Genomic DNA, 27779 nt, shown 5'->3' with positions numbered 1-27779 from the left:
CTATGTAATTATTGATATAAAAATAATTTATTTCTATGGTAACTGGACGAAGTGTATTAAAAAATTTGCTCGAAAATCTTAAACAACGTGTGGAAAGGGATAAATTTTCACGTTTAAAACTCGTAGAGCTTGGAAGCTTCGACTGATTTCTTTAGTTTATGGGGGCTAAATCGGCGTCTTGTTAAGCCCTTGAAGTCTCCGTTGCTAAAATGACCCCACGCGTAAATATTGATAATTGCTCAATCATTTATAATAATCTATTACTAGATTTATTCATAACAATTTATTATAGATTATTGTATCTAATGATTCAAAAATCAGACTAAAAGTAGGCTTGATGTAGGTTCGATACGTTTCGTGGTATTTCTGGACCATGGTACGATATCCCGGTACAGTCTGGGATCAAATGTATTAGGATCGTATGCTCACCTAGAAGAAGGCTGGTGACAAACTTTTAAAAAGAAATGGACAGGCGTAATATGATTACTGTTTAAACTAAGGAGCTGATAAGACCCTCAGGGGTAGCCTGCGGTTTCACACAGATCTTTGCAGATGGCGGATGCCTCCAAAAATACCTTTACAGAACAGAAAAGCCACAAGCGACTTGCGTGCAGTATGAAACGCTAGTATATGCAACGATGTGACACATACACGAGAGGGCGGCACGCTCTTAGAAGTGAAAACGGTGCAAGTTGAGACAAAACTGGGGAACGCACATCTAGGGCCGACCCGACCCGACCCGACCCGACCCAATGTTACATAGGTATATGGTCTAAGATGAAATAAACTGGATGGCAATCCCCAAATATTTCACTAACATAATGAAACTGGTAAAAAAAAAAAACAGTGGAAAAAATGGAAACAGAAAACGTAACGTCTCCCAACTATACGTTGAACTATCTAGTATAAAAATAAGACCTTGCCCAGAACATAGAATGATATGAATGTAACTACATACTTTATCTAGAAACTTGTGGCCATACTAGTGGGCATACTAATAGCGTAAATATTTAAAAATGGGGCCTGATGTCTGTGCGCTAGATTGGTGATTATGATTTGGCTATATTCCGGGAGTCACATGTACCTTTAGCGCACTCTATGACGAGTAAAAGGAACCTAATCAAGTGTAATCGTGTCTGGTGGGGAATTGATGACTATTTATCGCAATATCGTTTTAAAAATGTATAATGCGACTACATAGTGCCAAGATATAATTACCCGGTACTTATTGGTTCCTATTGCTTTTATCTCACAGGCGATGACTTTCATCCAATCGTATCTTCACCACGGATCCACGTTCTTGAAAATGGTTCTCTGACTATACTATCTGTGGAACGGGCCGATCAGGGACAATACGTGTGCGAAGCTAGCAATGGGGTTGGTACCTCCGCTACCACAGCGCTTGCTCTGGCTGTCAAAGGTATGCTCGAATCGTTGTTCTTCAGCCTCAATAAAATTTTTCTTCTGGATCTTTATTTCGCGCCTTCTGAATGAATAGAAATCTCTAATTGATCAGTTCTCCTAATCTGGCAGGGAATAGTAGATCACCGATACGATGCTTACTGAACTCTTATTCTCGGGAGGAGAATTAGCGCGTTAGGCTTGATTTCCAACTGGGGCTCAGATTTTTTTCGTCAGAGTCTAGATTCTTAATACTAACCAGTGTAAGTATGATCATCTTTCCTACTCATATTCGTTTCTAAATGCGCCCTGTCGTGCCATATGCCCATTATCGCTGAGAAGCTTCAGTCCTTTTAGCAAATCCACAGAGCCTCAATTATTTTCTCCATGCGTGGCCCACTTTATCTAGTTTGGTCTTTTTAATTCAAAATATCTATATGTTCCCTAATCCCGTTCTGATGGAAATATCAGCACGTGATTAGATAAACAAGGCGCCTTCGGCCGAATGAAGTGATAGCTATGGCTGTAGGATATGATTGTTCATACTGGGTGTTTGTATTAGGCGCTTCGAACCACAATACGATAATGTTGCTCCAACTACTTTACGAAAAATTTCAGGAAATAATTTTTGTGGTCTAGCTTGAAAAGTTCGAATTGTTACGCCACGTAAGACAGACAAACAATTGCAACACAAAAACATTTCTATGTCGTTAGATTGAAAGATGTATTTCTTGTAAACCGTTAGGATCAAATATGGTATAGATGTTGTTGAATAGAAAAATTAAAAACTCATAGATCGTGCGTGAGCGTTTGCTCCTCAAAGATGCATTGTGTCTCGTCGTTAGCTTTTGAAGTTTTCCTCTGCGACATACATTAGAAATTTATTCTAAGCCACATAATCTGGTCTCAGTTCAGCAACAGAGCTATTTGCATGTAGTTTATTCTCAGCATCGGTTAGGTATCCGTTTTTATAAAAGATGTTAGTAAGATTTGTCCCGTATTCTGGGATAGCCAGCAGCATCTACGAAACAGGCTGAACAGAATACCCGATCGAATCAATCGTGAACATTACTACCTGATTTAATGATGCCAATAAATTAAAACGTATAGCTCTTTGGCCAGGATAAAAAGACTCGTATCATAATTTATTGACAGAACGCTTAAGATCAACGACGACGAGACTTTTGAGTGATTTGAATGTCACACTGTCAACGAGCCTTAGCTGTTGTTGTTCCGTTGGTGACAGTGACTGTAGTTGTCGTTGATTTCGGCATTATTGTCCTCTTCCTGCGTATCTTCGTATCCTCTTCGGTCGAACCGTGTGAGGGTCGTTTTACCGTGCTCTTTGAAGTCTTCTGTTCGTTGTTGTTGTCATCGCCGTCCTCATTGACGTTAGCGCTGCCGTCGTTCACTCGAGCGACTGCGACTGCGACTGCGAGTCGATTTTCTGCCCGTCGGATGATCTGTGCGGTTGCTGCTATTTCCTTACGTTTCCTCTTCCCAAAACGCAGTCAGCTTTTCCCACACCCCACCCTTCCACCGGGGCCATCCTCCCGCGCACACGGATGGTTGGACTCATCGTACGGCCGGTGCGGTGCGGCAAGCGACTTCCTCAGCCGAAACCTTCACAGCGGCCCTACTTGTCATGGGCCACAGCGGGCGGTTGAAAGGCAAGGCAAGGCAAGGCAAAGCAAGGGAAGCTGAAGTAAAGGGACCTTGAATGAGAACAAGGAAAAGACGGGTGTTGGCATTGGTGGTAGGCAGATTCCCCTTCCAACGCCCTCTACCCGACCCGAACTACTTCATTCGGTTCAATTCCATCCTCCTTCGCTACTGCTGCTGTAAAGTCGCTATCTTCGTCTGCCCGTAGTTGTAGAATTGGATAAACGAGCGTACCATATATGTACTACTTCTACTTGTACTATATATAAATATATACTACTACTACTACAAATGCTGACCAGGGCTGTCGGCCGTGTCAGAGCTTAATAGACCTCTATTCTCTGGACAGCCGGTAGAAGTCCAAAAACTTTAGCTGTTCATCACTCGATATGAACCATTAACGAAATCGATTTGAGAAAAAACAAAACCCTGTTATAAGTCGATAAGTAATACCCACTCAAGACAAATGAAAATTAACTTGAAAGACCCTTATTACTTATCTTACTTTTTACATTTCACTAATTTTTATCCATTGTATCAAAATCATAGGCGGTCCCTTGCATGTCCTTTGGAAGAAAGGGCTAAACTCTTCTATTTATTCTATATAATTACATTAGGAGCATCCATTTATGTTCGAAAAACGCGCTTAGAGATGTAGATTCTGTAAAAAAAAAAAAAAGTATATGTAATACGATCACGCTGAAGTTTCAAAAGCTAGCTATATCAAATGAAGTTTCCCTATGCGTGTATAATTCATTTTGAAGCTTTCTATAACTTCGAAATTAATTATTTATGAGTTTTAAATGTTTACATGACTAACACTGATAAATTTAGTAGTTAACGATATTTCGAAAACAACTGCTATTACAATCATGACAGAATCTTCTCCATCTGCCCAAAATTGAAACCCAAACCACAAAGCAAAAAGTTAATCTTTGTAAAATGATTGCGCCATTTTATATGAATAGTTATTGAATATTTCCTGTTACCCAAGACGGCTAATGGCAATACAGCCATTACGCAATGATGATCTCCAGCCCGCTGCTACGCAAACGTATACAGATGCCCCGCCGCGAGCCCAATTGATAGCAGTTTTTTTTTATCTAGAGGGATCTGTCGCACCTCAAAAGCTCCCCTGGTTACAAATGCCCGAGTGGCTTGCTTCCCATGTAGGACAGCTTAAAACTTTTCAGCATCAAGAGCGCGTCCATCTCGGCAAATTTTCGCTGGGTCGAAGCTATTTCGTAGGCTATTGTTGATATATTAATACATTTGCATTTATTCCACTTAAGGTAATTTAAAGTACATCTATGTAAAACGCACCTTGAATTAAGGTGTGCTACCCCCTCTATGAAGGCCATTTTTCTTTGGAAAAACTGTTGTTTTTTCATTACCGAATATGCATCGATCGTGACCTACATACTCAATGAAGCAAAAAACATACATTCGTGACAGAAGAGAGAATCCGCATTGGACGCAAATATGTTTGTTAGACATTTTCGTTCGCTGTAATTGATTAACAATGCTAACAATGAATAAAAACGTAAAAATTAGGCCTATCTGACCTATTAATGCTTAGGCAGTAAATTTACCTTAATAATATTACGTTTACTAGCTTAGCTACAATAATATATAAGTGTAGCTATTTGTCTAACAGAGAGCTTGGCTATTTGTAGCTAAACCTAGGGTTTCGGGTGTACCATCCGTTGTGAAACTTAAAAAGGACTCGCAAGCACAGATCCAGTGCGAAGCAATAGGAGACTCGCCACTGGAGCTTATCTGGAGCTTTAATGGAACTCTAATACGTCCAGAGCATGATGTTAGGTAAGTTGTGGGCTTTAAGAATTTGAAAATTATATTTGTCTATCTATGCATAATTTCTGTTTTTCTAGGTAGATTACGTCTCATTATGCACTGACTGCATTGACAGACATGTCAAAAAGGGTGCTTTTGTTTCCTTACTTATGAATTTGCTAAATAATCTAACTTTCTTTTTCTAATCCAAGGTTTTTCATATAAAATAATATCGGGTAAGTCTAACTTTTTTGTAATATTTACTTGTGTAATTAAACCACTAAAACGTTTTGCGACATACACGCAAAGACAGGGTTTGTTTTCGGCTTTGTTAGTAGACAGTGCCCTTTTTTTTTTTTTTGCTAACCTACATGTAAAAACAGTGTTTTTTAGTGACAATTTATTTAAATAATCCATATGATGCTGTCTCATATCATGTAGAAAATTCAGATCGACATCAGCACAAAACACTTTATTAATAAACCCTGACCCCTTGCGTGCCTATATAATAAATTAGCTTTTTGCTATCGTCTAAGGTACCGAAAAAATAAGAACCCTTAATTCAAATTTCTATGGGGAAAGATCTGGGCACTCAAAGAGCATGGCATGAGGAAGGCACCCAGCTACAGTTCAATGGGAAAAGAATACCTGCATTAATCTTTAGCACAAATGCTGTTGTGCACGCCCCATTTAATATGATGGGTGGAGCGGACCTTGTAGAAGGAATCGACGAGTGGAGGATCGTTGTGTAGTTCCTTTCTTGAAAACTGCGTCGTACATACATTTTGAAAAAATCTGTTTGGGAACTTTGTAATTAACGTTGTTAATAAAGTTTTGTTAATTAGTATTATTTGTATTAAACTATATGTAGGAGCTATATGTGGAATTGGCCAGCACTATTACTGAGTAACAGTGGCTACCCTAAAAATATAGATACGTGTCCTCCGAAGATACCACTACTGAATTTAAATGGTAAAATAAGAAACGAGTAAATAACAGAACTCGTGCGAGATGCAAGATTAATAACGAAGTGTTTTTTTAAGCATCGGAGTAAACTGTGTTTTACTACAATAGAAAGTATTTTAGTTCTGTTATCTAACCAACTAGAACATTTGGATGCAATAACATATCGTACGGGTCTCAGATTAAGTTTTCGTATGTATATATATATATTTCGTATATTAACTCGTATACATGACTCCTTCCACTTCCTCCAGCTATTCGATACGTTAATCAAATTGATAATAGAAAGCATTATCCACTAGTATCTGTTTTGAGCTGACAAAAACCAACATTACGTGCAACGGAACCCTTTTGTCGTGCAATAGACGATACGGCACTTAAAGAAGATGATTAATCTTGTTTAAATTTAAGTATTTCAAAATCATCATACATCTGGCGTGCAACCATGTAAACATTGGTCTCCTTCTGTAAAAGATAAAGAAAAGGTGCACCTTAGTATTGCTTGGGAATATATCCTGCTTGTCATTGAGTCAATGTAAGAAAACAATAAGCCTTTAAAAATGTGTCATCGTATAGAATATTCCCTATTTATCGATTATCGACCGTTGCAGAGCTTTGAGTAATGCTGAAACTGAGGGAAATCGCATGATTTCCAAGCGGTTCCTGTTCCAGCAAAAAAAAAAAAAAATTTAACTATTTTCTTTATGAAAATTGTATTAAAGGGCAATATTTTTGACACATTAAATGTTAACCCGATTTCAATATCCTGTTCCTGTTTCACCTTCTTAAATCTCTAAGCACGATTCGACATCATCATAAGTACATTTGACGAATGGATACAAATAACAGGTTCATAACCCAGCTATAAATTTTATAAGCACACAGTATAATATCACTTCCTTAAATTTATAAGAAAAAAACTCGAGTCTCCTTGTATAGATACATTTATCGTTAGACCGATGTTCAAAGGGTCATTTTCGACGCGTTATAAATAACGAAATTACAAACTCATAATGTATTTATCATGAAAAATGATTTGGTCGGGCTCTGCCAATTAAGCTCTACCACGCGTTATATGGCGTCACTGTCTGCAGCAAGATAATAAAGAGTATACAAAAAGCTTTATAATCGATCACAAGAGGTTTCTGTAGCCTTTGTTTATCACAGCCCCGCGTAGCTCGCGTCCTTCTGAAATCATTTGCTTTCAGTAACGACCTGCGTACTATTACAGGGAGAGAAAAAAGATCATAAAACGTCGTAAATAACAGGTCTACAGATAGAAACAGCAGGCAGATCACCGGTTCTGCATTCGCTCGTCGTTTTTCTTTTCCCATTCGTTCAAACAGAAGGCAGGCCTTTTTGTCGTTTCTATTTATTATGGCGGGCGGTTCGCTATGCTTAAGATACATGCAAGGCAAGACGCCTGCCAGGGCGCAGATGGGATACTCTCTTCGCGTTTGCAATAGTTTGCTAATAGTATGTAACATTTTCAAAATCACGATTTTTTCGGTATCCAGAAATAGAAACAATAACATTTGCAAAGCGCTATCAAAAGGCTATCACCAGTATCTACGTGAACGTCGCCAATTGACTAGCAGCAGTATTTATGTGGAAAGGTACGGAAGTTTGTCTTTGTTTTTTGTGTTTGTGACTGCGGTTTCACATATATAAAACGTACACTACACTGAACTACGTGCTTGGGAAACAAATGTTCTTTCTTTGTTTGTTTAGATTTTTTCTTAAATGAACGATTGACAACTTGGAATGTATCGTGCACATAAATAGCGAAGAGTCGTCGTCGTCGTCGTCTCTTAAATGCGTAAGTACAAACGTCAGTTAAATAACAAATTGTCTTGGAAAATCCATGTATCTATCATGACTATCCGTTTCGGGCCGTTCCATCACAAGCCGTCATTTTCGAGCTCTGTTTTATTCCATATAGGGAAATAGGCGACGTATTTAATTCGAAAGGCTGGGCTGAAATTCAGTTAGAGTTCTGCCTTCTAAGCAGAAGTCAAGCTTTGTCATTATAAAATTATACAGTAAACACTTGTAGAATAACCCAGAAAGAGCTTTTGCTAGAGAGTGCGCACTCTTTGAAAGGACCTGGCGTTTGGCTCCACTACGAGGACCGTCTCGTCGGAACGGCCTAATGTCGGGTTTTTAGCCTATTTGGAACCACAATAACCATAGCTGGCACACCTGTGCTAGAAGGATAAGTTAATTGCGGCTAAGTTTCTATATATATCATGCTGTGATCTTTTAAATGCTAAATATACTACTCTTCCTGATTTTGTTGGTGACGAGTTTAAGAATGATATGACCTGTTGAAATTTATACAGTTCAATATAGTGTATTCTTGTCAACTCTTAATGCAGCTTAGTTGCATATCCAATGTATGGAACTGAGGAAGTCAAGGGTTTCGTCACGATGCTTATTATAAATGAAGCTGCAGTTCCTAAAGAAGGTGGCTGAACACATGAAGAAAATGAATGGTTTTTTCGGGTCACTGAAAAATATATCAGTAGTCGATTGAACTTATGACATGGTCATAGTTTTTGTTGTGGATTATTTCCAAGCTCAGGAAATAGTTATTTACAATAATATCTACCTCTAAGTATGGGATGCTGACAGACGCATGTGCCTTAGATTATAATTTCCTCATACTGTTCGGTCGTAATTAGAAGCTGATGTCGATGCTCCACAGCCGTTGGAATATACTCACCAACCTAGAGCGTCTTTTTTAGATTTTGTTCGTATTGCCTGTAAGTCCCTTAACGTAATTAGTATTGTATGTTAAACGCTAATGAATATACGCTGATTCCTACTAATTAGTTCTTTTCAATTTCGAGCACTATCAATATAGATACGCATCGAATTTTTAACCTTTGAAAAGCATATATTGATTAACTTACTGAGGTATAATTTTGGAATTTGAGCAAGTTAGGGTACTATATACCATAATCAATTTTATAGATAATTGTGTTTTGCTTAACTTAGATCATTAAAGTAGAGTTTCTAAATTATTTCACTGGCCGTATAGGCGGATTTCGTACAGCGTCGAGTTAATACGCTGTCGGGAGTTTTCGACATAGGGCCGTAGGGGTTTAAGCAAAAAAGTAACAAAAGCATGTATCTTAAAGGCATTCGCATCTACCTAGTTTCTTAGTATTCTAAGAATAGTACTGATTTTATAGGGACATGCTGCTTGTAGGGGGGAATCGGTGCCAGTTGTAGAGTGCATTTAGATAATTACGAGCGAACAGTGAAGGAGATTTGCATTCGGTTGCAGCCCGTAGGAGACCCAAATGACCTCTAAATAAAAGATTTAGAGGCCCGAATCCCATCTTAGGAAAGTCAGCTTATAGCCTAACCAGCAATGATGCTGGCTAGGCTATAAGACACTGCACGACCTTAGCAGACCTCCTAATTCGGAATTATATAAACTGGCTAATTATATCATTAACATTGAATGCGTGAAGCCCTGATATTCGCTAGTGATGACTGTTTCATAGTTGTGCCAACTATGACCTGGTGGTGTTTACGGGTAGATCTAGCAATGCTTAACTTGTTCCTTGACGCGGACACAAGTATTAGAAAAGTTTCGAATAGCTATTTTTGATTTGCGTTCAAAGTTATTTTTTACACAAATACGTTTTAATCCGATCCTCTGTCTAGTTACTACGGCGTTTGAAACGGCAACTACATTTAGAAGGACTCACGTCTGTACGTGTACTTTATGACGAGTAGATCCTCGTCCGACTTTTCTGTCGTCAACATATTCGTGGATGTAACCATTACGAACAGGGACGTCCTCTCCTTAGAATAAAAGTAATTGTTCATGAAAAAATCCAATTGCATCGATTAAGGCAGTTGCTGTCAGCTTTGAAACCTACATCGTTCCTAAGTCAGAATCAGAATTTTATGGGTAATTGCAATAGAGTAAAATGAGATTTCTACCGCGTGCTATGACGTATAGAGAAACGGCGACTAATCCGTGTGCACGGTTGAGTTGAGTAATAGAAGGAGTCTACGGTAACAGCGTTACTGATGAGCTTTTTACGCTAGTAAGTGTTTCCTCTGCCAATGGAACCTTTAAGCTCTTATTTTCGTTTTGAATCGCTAAGTTTGACCCCTTTGGAAAGCGCCTCTTGACCTACCGTGAAGCCATCCAATGATATTTGATTAGTATATAAAATCTAGCAGATTTGCTTTTGAGTTTATTATATATGAAAACAACATTCGGAATTTTATATACTACGGCAGCTATTTACTACTCAGGTACTGAAAAAACATGATAAACGCTTCTCTAACTTGGATACGTTGGGTGGTACTAGAACACTTTTCCTTACTATCTACTGAACGCAGCGTTTGTGTAACTCAATATATAGTAGATACGTAAGTGTATTCCGACTTTTCCACTTCTGGAAGCTTCAGCTATCAACTAACTACCTGGAATAAACGATAAAGAGAAAGAGTTTGAAGTGCAAATCTTTGGAGGCGCTCCGGGCCTGAACCACGAAGTACACATACATTAAAAGCTAGGTATCTTGCTGTAAATAACATTTCCTGCTTTCAGAATTAGAATGGATGACCAGATGATGGCGACGGATAAACTGGTATCGACACTCCAAATAGATCAGGTTCGATCTTCCGATTCAGGGGTCATCGAGTGTACCGTGACCAATCCGTATGGGCGGGAGAGCATCCACACGCGACTCGTTGTTCAAGGTATCACTGAAAAGTTATTATCTAATCAAGTTTTATTAAAAAATTAATTATTATATGCATTAGCTACAACATTACCACATGTGTCGCACAAACAAAGCTAAATCATATTCCTATAGCGACAAATAGTTGCAGAAACTACTTTACAAAGTTGACTGATGAATCAATCAGGGAGGCGGTCAATAAATAATTTGTTTTTTTGCTCTCAGATAAGCCCTCACCGCCGACGAAGTTACGTATCATTGAAACAACTTCAACGTCCATTACCCTTCAATGGGAGACCCCTCCGGATGGCAACAGTCCGATTAAAAGCTATGTCATTACCTATCGTCAACAAGGTAATCCTCTCGGAAACTATACCTTAAACTACTAATACAGTGCAATGAAATGTTGGCCTCGGTTTTGTAAGCGTCATGTTTATAGTGGTTGTAGACTTGTCGATTGATAAATATCCGTGCATCGACGTGGGTGCTCATTTTGATCGAGGCGTTCCCTAGATAAGTAATGGGACAATCTTTAAACGGATTGCTAGTAGAGGGAGTTACTTATTGCGGGCTTTTTTGATTCACTCTGTATAATGAATCCATTTCATTGATGACTGCTACTTCCTCCCTGACTCAGCAGGATTCTTTAAGATCACAACAGGACTGTGGGCTGAATTGATTTTGTTGATGTTGATGACGGTGGCTGATCAAATAAACCTCATCCAAACAAATATAGTCAATGAGGGTTTGAGCGATCAGTATTCTAAATGCATTTGTCTTTTTCTGAAACGTAACTAACTGCAACTTCAATTTGCTAAATTGAATTTTTGTATCACTTGAACAAGATTCAAGCAAAGCAATTCATAGATAGATATTTAGGGCAACGTCGGTGCATTGTATAATGTTCGTTTTATGTAATTAGTCGAGAAGCTAAAATAGCAGGACTACGAAAACAACTGGATACCATATTATTTAGAGCGAGATAAGTTTCTTTCCGTCTGGTCTTAAGTTATGCTCTCAAATGTACGTATTGGAAACGTAAGCAAGTATTATTGTTAATTATTTGAAACTTGAAGTCACTCTCTTTGTTTCGATAACGGTATCGCCGGTAAACACTTGGATCAGACGCCTCGCTCGCAGCACGGGACGATCTCTGTCTATGACCTAGGCCATAACGTGCTCCTAAGATTCCTAAAAATCTACGGAGAGTCGATCGAGCTTACTAAATGAAGCAATTCCCGCGGGGGTATTACGGGGCGTCGATATTCATTTTATCATTAAGTGTCAAAAGCTATGATAAAAACCTCACTTAGCAGATAACACTTCAGGAGATATGTAATTATTTGATGAGAAATACTAGCGCGGCTATGTTACTATCTTACTTAGCTCGCATCAAACGACCGGAAAATAACTGAAAAAAAAAAAAAGAACTCATATCATCAAAGATTTCAACTAGTTACCTTTAGTTCCTCAATCATGAAATGAAATCGCTTTAGGCATACCTACTACAGTCAGCAAGCTAAAAATAGTCTGAAGACGTTAAATTAAAGCCCTGTTCTATCATCTGTCAAGTGCCCCAACCGCCAATGGGGGAAAAATGAGCAAAATGCCGAAAAAACAGATATCACTTACGGAAAATGACAACGTACTATTAATTATCGAGCCAATCAATTATCTAGACAGAACTGCAAACAGAGTCAAATTTTAGTTTAATATATAATTACATTACAGTAAGTGTCTGAAATAGCGACCGTTCATCATACCCTACGCCTAATACCGACGAAGTACGAGTAACACATGCTTTAAAAAATACTGAGCATTTCCAGCTAACGAAGGCTACTTTAGTAAAAGGAATTATTATAAACACAAACGAAAAAGTCAAAAAAGTTTTCTGGATCAGACACTTGACCTGACAAACCTTTGCCACGTTAGGGGATCGCAGGGTTTAAACAATGGGCTGCCTAAGCGTATCGAATGATCGGCGACTTGCATGTTCCAATGGAGACATACGGAAATATCGAAGTGTGCTAAATTAGTTGCCCTCATAGAGCCTGAATTCTAGTTCGCCTCATTTTGTCTCAAGCGAGGTCTTGGAAATATCCGACATCCTCAAAAAGACATCTTTCTTTATATTTATCGGTTGTTTAAATCCGAGACGCGGATGTATACATGTGCCAATAAAACAAGTCGTACCTTTGTCGGTATACGTCTTATGATTAATGGGACATTTGATGTAACATCGACCGGCAAAAAATGATCGTCCACCAGGACGATCGAACATGTTTGAAGAGATATATATACGTTATAGTTGTTCATAGCTGAAGCTTGTTTCGGCATTATGTTAGCTATATGGGCGTCTGGATGGCAGCAGATGAACAGCCCGAAGTTTTACGTACTTCCGGATAACCGGCGATAATGGAATATTTTTAGACAACTTCATTTTGAAGGTAAATAAGTAAGCGTAACAATTAGGATTATTCGTCATTTGACTTTTCTTCTTCATGATAATTTAATGCGGGTATTAAGCAGGACATAGCAGATTCTTCTCCACACGCAATGCCCTTGTTTATCTAATTAAGGCGATATCTTAATATTTATTGACGTAACATTGGGAAATCACGATTTTCCGCATCTTTCTACTTGAACGGTGAAATGAAAATCAATACCATACGTCAACCGTATAATACGTTGCCGTTCCGGAAGTTACGCGCGTCTTGAAATTACGTAATAATGCAACTATAACGATTATGTTTTGTCATCATAGCCGACAGTTCGACGCCGGAAGAGTCGATCTTATCACAACATCGTGCAAGTTTCGTATCAGACGATGGGTCTCAAAGCGCTACCATGAAAAATCTCTTGCCCAGAACCACGTACCAGATATCTGTTGCGGCTAGCAACGATATTGGCACTTCGCATACTTCCGACACTCTCAACGTAACTACCAAAGTCGACCGTAAGCATCGTTCTATTCTCATAATTAGGTAACTACTTTGCGGCATCGCGGTAGCAGACCGTCACCCTATGTCTACGTATTTTCTCCTCTTTTTGATACAATATCACATGTCGACATGCTAGAATAATACCTTATGTTGCTTCTGGTAAAAAGGGCGCTATCACTAACAGTTTGATGTACTCTTACGGTGTTTGTAGCACCTCAAAAACCACCACGAGATATCGAAGTACTCCCGGTCAGTTCCTCAAAGCTGCGCGTTCGATGGAGGGTAAGAATGACGCGACTACCTGTATATATACATATATATGGAGCGCTTATATTGACAATGGAAAATTAAAGTCAGCCGATCCTCTAACTAATAATATAATAGTACATAGAAAGGAGCGCAGCGCTGTTAAGAAAGGAAGCTTTTTCTTCCCCAAACACAGACACCACCTTTATGGCCGCGATGACGTCAAACTCTCGGTAAAAAGTCAGACATCTTACGCCGCTTTGATGATGATGACCTGATTACCCAATAAGTTGTAACCTAACCTAACCTAACCTAACATACATTTACAAAATTCTGCCCCTTTAATAAAAAGGCTAAATTGCCTCTTTCGTATATGCACGTAAAGCTTTCAGAAGTATCACCACATTTCCCATATAGTCAGTGAACTATAAATATACATTTTGAAATAAACAATTGTGGTTAATCGGACGTATCCCTCAACGTACAATTCGGATAGAATACCAGGACTTTCAGTGACGTTTGATTATGATATCGTTTGACAACGCTGAGGAATAATTCGGAACAATTATCCTGAGCGCTTTCTGGTAAATATGGCACATCTTTTCGTCGGATCACTCGGGCGATTCTTATTGACTTACTAAATGGCAAATACTCTGAGAAAGCTTGATAAATTCATTGTCCTTTAAATCTGTTTGGATCCATCAAAAAAACATGTAAGTAAGTTCATAATATTGATCAGAGTTGATTCGGTGTTAAACGAATTATTGTTTCTGCAGCGTCCTCTGGATCCACCCTCCGTACCGATCGGAGGCTATTACATTGGTTACCGCGCTAATCAGGAATCGGTATTCGCATATGCAACACACTCACTCTTGAATTTAGCACCCCGTGACGTAGAGGAGTTCTTTGTAACAGGACTCAAGAAACGCGCGAACTATTGTGTTATAGCACAGGCCTACAACGAACAAGGGAATGGCCCTTCTTCGAAAGAAACCTGCGCAACAACGTTTGAATATGGTATCCGTATGAATAGATTTTGCTCGCTTGCCTTACTGTTGGATGGGATAAGATCTATTTAGTTTAAGTTACTGATTGACTTGAGCTCTTAAAATTTATATTTTTAATGGGAATATATTAAGTTCGTAACGAACTTTTTGTGGATTTAAATACAACAAATAGCCTCGGTAGTCCTATTAAACAATCTGTGAAGCTTCACTGTCAGATTAAAAGTTACACTATTTTATCTATTAATAGTTTTTTAGTATAAAAAAAAACCTACCTATATGTTCTTACTAAGGGAAAAAATTTGCCAATGTATTGATTGACGTGACAGATCCACCAGAGTCGCCTCGCTTGAAGCTGATTTCCTCAACGGCCACATCGCTCCACATATCTTGGGAGGCACGCCCTTCTGATAAGGTGCAGGGCTTCATCGCACACTACAAACACGGCAATGGAGGCTTCGTAGAGGAACGTCTCAGTCGTCAGCTTAGCTCTAAGTTACTGTCGGGTCTGCAATGTGGCACGACCTACACAGTCTATTTGACCGCGTACAACGATGTCGGCCATAGTGAGCCAAGTGAATTTCTCGAAGCTGCCACGAACGGAAAACGTATGTTACGTGACGGTGGCTCTCATGACCGCTCGATAATGATACGCGTTTATTTCTCCTATATGAATTCATAATTGTAAATTGTAGGTGCCGCAAAATAACATGGTTCTTCGGTAACTTCGGTTTTTATGTCACTGTTCGTAGCTGTTTCAAATGTCCTCTAAACGCGAAACATAATATTCTGTATCGTTTTTAGTTTGGATAGGTACTATACGTATATGCACATACCAATGTTTTAAAGATAAATGGTTATGAGCTTCATAGTAAGAGAGAACTTTTAGTTTCCCGAACGAAGACGTTGCTTTGAGAGATCGAACAACATATAAAAGTAATGTCAGTTTGAGTTTTTAGATTCGTAATTGAATTTGAATGATTTATAGCGAGGATAAATAACGAGTTTATGGTAATGTCAAATAATTGTGTATGGTAAACAGCTCCGGTAGCACCTGCGGTAGAAGCACTAGTGGCTGACGTCAATCAGACAGCGCTAAAGTTATCCCTTAGCGCATGGCGCGAAGCAGGCTGTCCTATTCTATTCTACGAGGTACGCTACAGGCCGAGAGATTCTCAAGGTGATTGGATCGTTTACTCTAACCACATCCCACGGGAACAGCAGGTGAATTTACTGGATAACTTCACCCCATTTTAGGCATGTTATGAAGATAATAGTTACCTACTTAAAAGCCGCTTATGAATTGGAACCGACAACGCCGATCAAGTGCATCTGTGAACGGCTCGGTAGATGCAGGTCTCGTTTCTGGATTAAGCATGTTAATGGAACGTTCAATTCTGAACTAGAACCACTCATTGCCTTAAGCCGGTTCGGCCCTTACAAAAATCGTTTCAAGGCCCAAACCTGTTCGCACTGTGCACAGGCTCAATTCTATGATACCTTTTGAACAAATCGCCATCTTGGCTTGTGTCGCAGTTGTTTTGAAAATTCGTGATATTCCTACAAGAAAGGCATTGGTGATAACATGACAGAAGCAAAACGCTTCTTATGCACTTTTAGGCACCTCAAGAGCACCTATTGTGCCTGTCCGATTGCCTTTCTAAGTTGTTTAGATAGTATTGTAGTCAATTAAAGAAAACATGACTGTAATTCATACTTTCAGACTGTTTATATCGCAGAGCTAACACCGAGTTCCTGGTACGACCTCTCTGTATGGGGTTATAGTGAAGCAGGGCATTCAGAAGCTGCGTACCTTGTGGGTACTCTTACGCCTGACGGAAGAAGGCCGCCTCCACCACCACAACGGATCAACACCGACACAGCGACACAACATAGAGGGCATCTTCAGGGCATTCAGGTAAACGAACAAGTCAATAGCCTTCATTTGTCCTAGGTGTATCTTGTGCCACTCGCGCATACAAGCTTATGTTTATTTTACGCATTCTAGATACGCGCATACAATATCAAGCCAATACAACTGATGCGACTTTTAGGGCTAGTGATAAGCCATGTTTTATAGTAATGGGAAACACAATTTGGCCAAGCTTTTTCATTTTGGCCAAACAGTTTGCATTGTGCCCTGTTCTAACTACGATTTTGGCATATTTGCGTTTCCTATATAAAGACGCAAATCTATAAAAATACTAGAAAGTCTAGCGTTTGGAATGTATTACTTACTTTATTCGTGTATTTTAAAGAACGTTCCTTCTTCCGTAAGGCCTGTTTACCAATACAAGAACGTGACGTATATGCTTTTAAACCGAGTGTCTGTTCAGTTCCCATCAGTATTAGAAAAGGGGCTGGTTTTCGTCTGCCTCGGGCAGTTTTTCATGATGCTCTCTGGAGGCATGCCCCCTCTCATTTTCTCCCTACATCTGCAGGTCAGGTCGACAATGCTCTAAGAGCAGCCCACTCGGTTGCTCCTTCCCTTTCTACTATCTTTGACATCTGCCACCTCCCCTCTGATCCGATCATCACTTGGCGCTGTTGCAATTACCATGAGACCCGAGCTCTCATTATCGACAACAATCATCAAAGGCACACAGTAAAAAGCCAGTAGCAAGGCTTCTAGCCCGAAGGATTGTTGACCCAAAGGCAGTTAGCCACGACGAAGGTTCCCATTGAGGATAGGATAGCTAAGGAACGGGGCAAAAAAAGACAAACTGTATACTTTAGGCTGGAAAGAGGTCAATAAAGAACCTATGCACGATATCACGACAAAACGAATAGTGATCTCACGCCGATGCAGACTGTTTTTTAGATTTCAATATGATGCCCCCTTCGGCCCGCGCGGATTATCTTGTCAAATGATCCCGCGATTTCAGAGCTTCAATAGTTCAGTTCGAGCTGAGCCACATAGTAGGCGTTTTCTGCTATGCGAAATAGATGAGATTTTAGACTATTTTGTTATCTCATAATTGAAAAAAGGCACATTTTGACCCTTCAGAATATAAGTATATTGCTGATCTAAATCGGTAAAATAATCTGAATATGCATACAACTAAGGCGTTACGTTATCTGTGATTATGGGGCAAATTTCAGGGTGGCGCATGGATGGTGCCCCTCATCTGTGTAGTGGCAGCCATTGTCGTCATCATCGGAGTCATTTCGGTGCTGGTGCTTTCCACGCGAAAACGAGATCAAAGATTACAGGAACTATGTAAGACTTAGTTACCTTGCTGAGGGTACATTATCTGAACATATGAAACGAAATATGACAAAAAAGCCGAAGTTAGTAAAGCTCTCCTTAAGATGAGATAGCGCTGAATTGAATAGATCGTGAGTCCGTCTTTACGGCAAGCGACAGGTCATCCACAAGGTAGAAACATTAAGGATAGGCTTCAGTTTTTTAGAGCGTAGAAGGATTTTAGATCTGTAGCTAACATGGTCCAAAATGTAAACCGAGAGACCCTATACACTGAGACAAACTAATTTGGTTTCTTAGTTTCTCTTTTATTCTGTTAATCGTTTAATCGATTTATTGTCAGAATTCACTCGAAAATAATTACTTTTTTCCCTATCTGGAACCTCTAGCTTTGGAACTTGAATTCGATGTAAGATTTCATTCAATTTCAAGGGGAACAGGATAAGCAAGTTTAACAAACAACAGATACACATGTTTTAATTGAATATTGCGTTGCTGATGAAGATTAAAAGTTGGAATTGTACACCATTTTGAATAATAACCTTCTGCTATTTTTCTGCTACCATTACTCTAGAAGGTCACAAGTGTTTTTCATTAAAATTAGCTTTATTAACAGATCGGAACAGATCGGTAGTACAAGTTCCAGTCAATAAGGTGGATGTGTTCAAATTTCCTATCTAAGTAGATTCTCTCGGGTAGCTAGAGACGAATGTGATCTGTCATAGAATAATAGAAAACATTTACCGGTCGATTTTTTTTTGATTTTGTTGGTTATTACAAGTAGAATTCCAGGCGGCAGCAAGTCATATTCGGTTATCGTACTCCCATCTATTCTGGACTTTAGCACAGATTGTAGAGTATACGCTCTACTAATTCTTTATTAGTACATTTTCGTCGAGCGTTCTTTTGTAGACAACTTCTTTTAAACTAAAAGTAATTGGAGGCTTGGCGTTTGGTTCTCTAGCGATCTCATGGCTGCTATCGGTGTTGCTTAATTTGATTTTAGCAAATCAACTTCTATCTGATTAACCACTACGAAAAAATCTATCTACGAAAAAAGCGTATGAAAGTGTCTAGAGCCGGAAATGACAAAGCCATTCCTTCGGATACCGTTTGCTGACCATAAACGGTACAACTTTTTTTTAACATAAAAAATTGAAAAAGAGATTCGTCCTTAAGGCGCCTTATGTCGGGCCTAAATAAATTACTCCAGCAATATATGAGCGTTACTACCAAATCTCGGTATTCAAATGACACCGACTTATAGGTGACTACAGAGCTACTCAGATGGATTTAGCCTAGAGATGCTTAGATTAGACAATACCAATTGAATTCATACATGAACTAAACTCAGCCATCGTCCGTTTGTAGCCTTTTTATAGTAGCGACAAAGTATAATGCGTAGTAATTAGGACATCGTTACTTTGTTCTGTGATTACAGATAACCAAACAGATCCTGGTAACTCAATGACATTAAAGACCTACCCAAGTATGGGGCAAATGGGAGGTGCAGCCATGATGGGCACAATAGCTAGACACAATGCTGGCACGATGGCCTCTTGCAAGACACTTTCGGCCTGTAGCAAGCAGTGCAATGGGTCCACAATGGGCCCGGCCTTTTATTACCCCGCTAACTACTCGGCAACAGTTCGTGGAGAAGGACAACTCTACCCGAATCCTACAGCGAACGGCGAAGATGATCGCCAGCATACGTATGAAGATCCTTGCAAACTTAAGGTATCTACCTTTACGTTTATCTTCACTTCAAAGGGATGCCTTATTTTTTGTCCTATTTTTTTTGACGATATAGATACTCATTGAAATCGATTTATTGCTGCATTTTGGGACATAAGTAACATTCTTCGTTCACATAGACCGTATAGCTAGCTATGCGTTGTTAACGAGATTCGACCTCCTAGAGATAGATAAATTGGCGTATTGGGATGCACATACGTATTTGAAATTTACAAGATCTATCATATCTTAATACGATGTGCTATACTTACGTGAGCAGACGTATCTCTCATTTATTGGTAAACAAAGGTGAATGCTTGGCAGCTATTCCCCGCAGCCTTATACAGATGTGGACCAGGTTACTTAAATCCAAAAAAAAAAAAAAAAAAAAAACCTCAAATAAAATTGATAATGAGAGTATAACGTGAAGCCTTGAAAAACGTTTACGTGTTTCTTATTTTTTAAAGAATCGATGTGTTCCAATGTGCTATATCTATAAAAGTGTCCGCTTTGTTAGGGCAGGCTCAAAAACTGGGTGCGACCAAGTGGACACGATGCAGAATGCTAAAGCATAATGGCATAAATTACTTTTTTCCTGGAAACCTGGTCCTCTGGCCAAGGCACAGTCTGCTTGCGCTGTCTATCTACATTTCGCTTAGGTTAAAAATAACCACGTGGTCCGTGACTTCCTACACATCTTTGTTCCTCTAGAGCGTTAAAGCTAACATGTCCGGACAAGTTTCTGTCAGGAGAAACTCCATTTAGGATGGTCTTTTCACTTTGTTGTATAGAAAAATTGTCTAAATCATGGGCATAACGGTGGTCTCCGGTTAAATACCTTTAGCGCGTTTATAAAAACCAATACTTCAGAGACTATATTATTGCTCTTGAAGACAATCTATTATTCAATTAGTATCAATCGTACCTAGTAAAGTTCTTCAGTTGTTTCGAGAGGCAGAAGACAGGGTTGAAGTTAATATTTTAATGTTGAACAGATTTACTGAAGCGCTACCGAGGCAGTTAAAATGGAATCTATCAATGCCTCCTTTGTCTACTTTGCTGCCAGCTACTTTGCTATCGATAAAAACGACAACATCCTCATTCAGTTTCATAGCTGAAAATCAATCCAGATACGTAGGGCGAGAAGGCCTCCCATGGAGATGGATGCCCCAAAAGACTTTTACAATTGCTGAGAAGCAACAAGTCTTTATCACGGCCAACTGGAATGACCAATCATGGGTCTCATTTTTACATTTGTTTCTATTTGTTTTCCTATTCGTCACTGACGCGAGCTGTTAGAATTGTTTCTGACTTGAATATTTGTAGAACGGCTCTTATGCTAACCTAAACCTGTGTCAGAATTCGTGTAATTTTTATGTCAATGTTGATTGAACTGTATAACTTCCAACAGAATCACTACTGATTAGTGGTTTTTTTCAATGAAATATTTTGTATAAGCAGCTAGGTAGTTAGCGATACTAAAAGGACAGCGCCTCTAAATCTAATTTTCTTCTTTGATGAGTTGTTTCTATATCTATATAAAAATTATTGATCAGAAAAAAGGTTCTATTTGTTATAAGCGTCACTCCTGGCGGCTACGTTTCTACAAAACGACCGTCAATTGCTTCGATTATATTTTCAGTTCACTATTTAAACCTCTCACTAATAATTTTCAAAATACCTTTCCTTTAATATGCAAATAAGCTCTATCGTGACGTAAGCGATATGGATATATTTATGCAGGGGCTTAGAACAGCCAACGAGTACAAAACGCGCAAAAAGTCTCAAACAGGGTAACCGTAGTTAGAATAGTTTGTCAGGACGACCCAAATGATATCAATTTCTTCAAAACGACCGTTAATTTCTACTTAAAAAATTCAGATGTATCAAAAACGTTTTTTCGAGCGAATTTTTTACTTTTCGGGTCCGCTAAATTTAAATCTCTATCGGTTTGCCTTTCCGAATTCTTCCTCGACTGTGTATGAAAAATTGACCATAACGTAGATCATTGATTTCGAGCAGAACAATGCCCGTTAAAACAAACAGCCCAGCAATGTTTCGGACAAACATGATGAGGTATAAAAACTGAGATAATTTTTATACCCCACCACGTATAGTTGAATAATTAATACTACAACGCTAGCCGTCACTTTCAAAGCAGGCGCACGTGAGAGTAGAAATTTTTAAACATACATAATCGTTCGTTTACGCGTTTGCATCGATGGTTTGACGTACAACTGAGACATCAAAGTCAAACTTATTTCAACAAGCTAACTTATGATTACTTCATTTGTCACATACCAACTTGAAGTGTTCCACCACAGTATCGAATGGCCTGCCTTAAGCCTACTGCTGCGTGCTTGACTACTGAGTCACCCAGTTCGTTCAACCCGAAACTCCAATAAGAGGAGAAAAGCAGCGTTCGACAGCTATATAGTAATAGTACGCAGCTAGTTTCTTTTTGCAAGTTGCTTTAGTATACAACCCTTAGTAGTCTAGGGAATACTGGCATCAAAAACGGCCCTATAAAGCCTAAAAGGGCAATGATTTGGGTTACGGTTTTCTTATACCCAATGCTCGAATATTCTCCTTTTTTCCTTTCTCATGCCGAGTGATATATAAGCGGACCAGCTAGATGCGGTGGGTTTTAAGCACTGAAAATACTTCATCAAAGGAATGCGGTTGTCGCAGTTTTACTCGCACTTGGAGCTAGGGTCCGTCTATGGCCGGTACCTAATAGTAAAATTGCAAACGGGCTGTTGCCGTAGTTAGTCTATGTTCCTTCCATGCGAATTTTTAATACGAAAGACTTAGCCTTTTCATTGACTACTTTGTGTGGACGGTGCAGCAGGGCCAAAAGTTCTCCGCTATCAAGCTTTCTAGCCGGTCACCATATCCGCTCTCTCAAGCTTGGGGTAATATTGCAATGAAGATCTATATAGCAGACGATCAAGTTAGTAATTGTATCTGGAGGTGTGCGCCGTGTTAGGTGATGTCTCTCAGAGATTATTTCTCTGCCTTACGCTAAAATGCCACTTTCAAAAGTAGCTTAGAGAACTTTGTCCGCTCAGCCACCGGTTTTGTTCTTTAATAGTATCGAACTTTCTTTTAAAGATCGTCAATTTGTTGAAGCTAATTTTTAATTTGCACCAACACTAAATACATTTAACATGATATTAAGCAGCAAACATTAAACAACTTATATTAACCTGGACACCTAGTCAAACAAAAACATTTTAGCTGCTTCTGTTACTTCGATGGCTGCGCATTGTTAAAAAACAATGATCTAACTGTGTGCCCGCATTTCGTTTTGTGTATATATAATAACATGGTCCCAGCAACATACTGCGCTCAGAGCTCTTTCTGGAATAAAAGGGCACTGATAAGGACGTACCTATGCGTCAGAGTAGGCAACGCGAATTAGCAGATACAGCTCAGCCAAATACTTTTATTCATCTATTTCAGAAAATTGAACAGTTTGTTTCTTGTCATTGGTTGGGTAGATCGGATAATATTTGACAAATAGGCTGAATTCGACCGCTTATTGTAACTGTGTCCCTATAAAATCCACCCCAAGCCATTATTAAGAACGCAAGCATCTACTATATGCAGTAAAGCAGACATACATATTACCTGGTAGCGGCAGAAGCGCAGGCAGTTTGTAGTAGCGCTGGCGTAAGGGCAGACCGACCGCGACGGAGCAGGCAATTGAGCGACTCAGCCAGCGCATGAACGAAGCCAATAGAACGACCAAGCAGCAACGGCGGAAACCAGATCTCCCTGCCTTCGGCGGTTCATCTTCTACCGACAGCCGCCATTGCCGCAGTCGACTTCTGCAGAAACCAACCGTTTGCCATCGTCTTCATTTCTCTCCCCGCTTTACGCGTATCCTCATTCCTTGTTCTTCTCTGCTGTCTCGTTCTCCTGTTCTCCGGCTGAGCGTTCAACTTTACCGCATACAGACACCAGGCGGGAGGTCTGTTACCATCATTATGCAAACATAAGGCAGAACGATCTGAAAACTGTGTCAGCCCCGAGAAGAAATATAGAGCAATCTCCCATTATGCAAAAATATAACGACGCTGCTTTCCTTAACCACCGTTCGGCTATCTCGAAAAAAAAAAAAACTGTAGTAGTAGCCCGTATGATCTGTATGGCTCTGTCTTCGTTTTTTCGTTGAGTTCATCCTTTATTCCACTTGCCTTACTAAGACTAGTTTAATGCAACTAAATTAGAGTCAGTTCGTGCAGAGTGTTCGCGCTTTCCTCAGTTTAGGATTCTTGTTGGTCGTATCCGACCGAGGACGGGCCTCCTCACGTTGTGGGCATAGTTAAAAAAGCAGCAGAAACAACAGCAGTAGCATCAGTGTCATCAAGACACACTTGATGGGAGTAGTCCTGACAGAGGAACCCATCGGAGTATCCCTAAGCACTGTACCCGACGGTTAATTCTCGCAGAGAGCGGGATGGGAAAGGAGGGCGAACAGACAGAAAAAAGGGGACGTGCAATGAAATAGTAGGGGATGTCTAAAAGGCACAAGAGAGGAAAGGGCTACGGTGTAAATCACAGGAGCAAACCCGCCCAATTTCGATTCGTGGGCAATCAACAGACAAGAAACCAGAAGAGTATAGATTTTTTTTTCGAAGGAACGTATCAGTGTCTTCTCGTGTACGTACAGCAACGGGCCAGATTTCCGAGTTTCCGAGCAACTCTGGAAGCATACGCAACTGGAAAGGAGGCAGCAACTCCCGTTAATCTCTTGGACTCAATGTTGTGATATCAAGGGCAAGTTTTTCGTAATTGGTTAGCCTGACGACTTTTCACCAGTTCCGTATAGCTCTACAGGTACTGCTCAACCAACACCAACATAGGTTACACTTAGAAATGCCCTATAGGGGCGAACACTGTCAACATGCAATATTCAAAAGCGAGATTCATTAAACGTGCACTGAGTTCGAATTGCAAATATAGCACGACGGCAAAGGTCACAACGATAGCGCTTTCGTAATTTGAATGTAAGTTATCGATACATAAAGCTTTTTACATCGGGAATACTTAGTTGGACATTTACCTATTAAGTAAAGGGAGCACAATGTAGAGCAGTACAGCACAAAAGTATAACAAAATAGCCTCAATTACAATCAACACCAGCAAAGCTATTTAAAAATTAGGAAAAGTTCAACAACGTCTTTGATCATCGTGCAGCTTTTTACAAGCTGCCATATTAAGGCAGCAATCTGAACCTTACGAGAACGGCTGGGCTTGATCGGGCACCTATGAGATCGATAAGATCGCAGCCTATAACTGATCCGATACAAGAGTGTGTCGCCTGTTTTCGTGTCTTGTTAGCGTTTCAAGTTTAGACGAGCACTCGTCATTCATAGAAATGTTCGATAACGCCGCAAGCTTTGCGTTCAAAAAATGGCTAAGCAAAAAACAACAAGTCTAGCATTGCGTAGCGACAAAAATTCCAGTCTTTGGTCTGCCGATACTTCAACAGGTTTCAGTGCAGTATTGGACCATATTAGGGAAAAGAGTGACAACGTACGACTTGTCGTACCCCCCGACACACGCAGATTAATCATAGTCATCAACCATCCCATTGTATATTTCAGGAGCAACAGATGCGAGCGGCTGCGGCCGCTGCTGAAAACGCGCAGACCTTAAAGCGCAAGGTACAGATGGACTCAGCAGCTTTTGAAGGTCGGTAATGTTTATAGAATTAATAGAATGGATTGTTACTATTGCGTCATAAAAATTAATATCAATTATATCAACTGCATGTCAGTAGATATTACCCTGCAAAAAGGATAGACAACCAGGAAGAAGTAACTTTGAATGGTCAAACGGGACATAATATTACATGAAATTCATTATTTTGTTACGGCGGAACGATCTGCGTAGATAGGCCGTATCACCTTGATAATTCGGGAATTCAATTATAATCTGTATCCGTAAACCATCTACTTGTGTTTCTAAAAAGAGCAAACAATAAAAAGCAAAGCGTTTCGGTATATATAATAAACCTCAATATGTAGGCTAGCAGACCCTAAGCCACTAATAACACTATAATAATAAGCCACTAATAATTCACAGGAGGTAAACATCGTATGCAATATTCAGACAACTCCAACACTCTGTAAGTATCACGCGACGCAGAGCATTGTAGAAAATGTTTCGCATGGCCTTGTCAAGCGATGCTGACGAGAAAACTTAAACGGCCAAAAGGCCCTTGAACCTTTACAACAAACCTATGAAGGATCCTACGACGTCCGGAAATTTCCATCACAGTAGCTGTTTGTATAGGTACTTGGGAGATGGCTCACTGTCTACGATGCTACTAATTGTTACAAGCGCTTAGCAAACCTTTTCATTAACGAATTCCCACTATTTTGCCATTTTTATTGCATAAGCCTTCGAGTTGTGATCGCAACAATTTACTAGAGTACTATAAATGTTCTCTCAATTCTTCCTTTAGCTTTCAGTGGTTTAAATGTGTTTCTTTTTCGTCATTTTCATCCCTATATTGTCAAAATTTTTGGTGGGAGGCCTAAATAAATTTGATGGTAATAGTAATCATTGTTAAATAAGCAATTTAACGTGACCAAAGATGATATGCTTTCAGGGAAGAACATTCACCACCGTTTTTGGGTTCAGGCGGGCAACGTATGTGTGGGCAAGGCAGCATGGACGAGTTTGAAGAAATGTCTGACTTCGGGGAGAACAAACAGGCTTGCTATACTTCGTACGGTTATAAAGGCAAGTTGGCTGTTTTCTACACGGTTTTGTATTGGGCTTCTATGACGAACGACGACCTGTGAGTCCCTTTGTAAAGGCAAGGTGGAGGTTGGTCATACATTTGCTAGTGGACCGATCTATAAGGTAACCAGCAGCTAGCTCATGCCGCCTCAAGGTACTTTTACCTATTACCTTGTACGCCAGCCAATTCGTTATAGAAATGGCAATTATGATCTGATTTTCTTCTTCTTCATGTCGAGATGTTTGCATGCAATATTCAAACTCACTTCGATTTGGATAAATGGCAATGTGTTTGAATTGGTTGAACTAAGATAGGCCCAAGCCTGGCATGATGGACGCAATAGCCTTACATTGATTGTGCATAAGCAAATAAAGAACACGCAAAAGTGCCACGGACTTTTGAGAAAATTCATGTACGCTTACGTTCTGCACTGCGTAGCTAATATTGCATTTGGATTTTGCAGTACCCCGACCCTATCCATCGACGATCAACGAGGAGTCCTCTGTATATTCGGACTGTACATACCGAAGCTCATGAGTGAGGAGCTGCATTATGAGTGTCAAGGTGTAGGTGCTGCCGTTCAGGCAACCGCCCAGTTATGGTGGTTCCTTCACACGAGCCGGTAACAACAGTGTAGTTCAATACACTTTCCGATATTTGAGGCTAACGGTCTCTATCCAGAAGTGCTTCCATTTATTTTCAGTTAAACATAATTATTTTAGGCGTTAAATTGTCGATAGCGAGGGCACCATATGAGATCGAAATGGATGTCGACAATGAATCTTTCAGTAGGGCGTTTATTGCTGCCAGAATGACCAAGTTTGGGTGCGAAAGTGTGGCAAGGTTGCCGTGAAAGGGAAATTTACACAGGACCTTCTGGATGTCAGTAGACGTACGAGCGTGCTAATGCGTGCCATACTTTAGCCCCGCGTCATGAAAAACAAACATCAAGGACGAAAAATAGGACAGGAATTAAGAACAGCAATGAGGTAAATGAAGAAATAAGGAGAAAGACCACCGCTGCCGCCCTTTTCAGCTCTGGGAACTTCTGAATGATGAGCTTGTCCAGCAAACAAGTATCACAAAACCACCGAATGACTAATTATTATCATTATGTAAATACTAATTATGAACTATAACGATTATCACTATTATTATCACCATTGTCATAGACGTTGAAATATGATGAATGAATGGTTTTGTGTGTGCTGACGGTTTATTATATAGAGATACTGTAAATAGGGATGCGGTTGCAGATCTGGGTACAGCCAGATATAGATCATTGCACAACCTGGTCTAATGATAGCATACCGGGATTATGGTAGTTAATAGTTACTCCTGTTCCCCACACCCATA

At 39.7% G+C, this 27779-nt stretch overlaps 1 protein-coding gene across 1 annotated transcript in view; it reads left to right on the top strand.

Moving 5' to 3' along the window:
* The window catches only part of LOC111267237 (cell adhesion molecule Dscam1), a 78140-nt gene extending 50367 nt beyond the window's left edge, over positions 1–27773 (top strand). The window contains exons 9-24 of the mRNA XM_022845335.2: positions 1256–1420; positions 4740–4887; positions 10400–10551; positions 10758–10886; positions 13297–13488; positions 13686–13756; positions 14497–14737; positions 15054–15332; positions 15767–15948; positions 16448–16642; positions 17827–17944; positions 19371–19666; positions 25279–25366; positions 25760–25802; positions 26289–26422; positions 26887–27773. Coding sequence (XP_022701070.1) covers positions 1256–1420; positions 4740–4887; positions 10400–10551; positions 10758–10886; positions 13297–13488; positions 13686–13756; positions 14497–14737; positions 15054–15332; positions 15767–15948; positions 16448–16642; positions 17827–17944; positions 19371–19666; positions 25279–25366; positions 25760–25802; positions 26289–26422; positions 26887–26960 — 2507 coding nt within the window. The 3' untranslated portion in view covers positions 26961–27773. The remainder of the gene's footprint in view (positions 1–1255; positions 1421–4739; positions 4888–10399; positions 10552–10757; positions 10887–13296; positions 13489–13685; positions 13757–14496; positions 14738–15053; positions 15333–15766; positions 15949–16447; positions 16643–17826; positions 17945–19370; positions 19667–25278; positions 25367–25759; positions 25803–26288; positions 26423–26886) is intronic.
* The last annotated feature ends 6 nt before the right edge of the window (positions 27774–27779 follow it).

Source organism: Varroa jacobsoni, unplaced genomic scaffold, assembly GCF_002532875.2.
Source record: "Varroa jacobsoni isolate VJ856 unplaced genomic scaffold, vjacob_1.0 scaffold_1161, whole genome shotgun sequence".
Taxonomy (NCBI): domain Eukaryota; kingdom Metazoa; phylum Arthropoda; class Arachnida; order Mesostigmata; family Varroidae; genus Varroa; species Varroa jacobsoni.
Note: the sequence above shows the minus strand (reverse complement) of the source record. Positions and strands in the feature narration are given on the sequence as shown.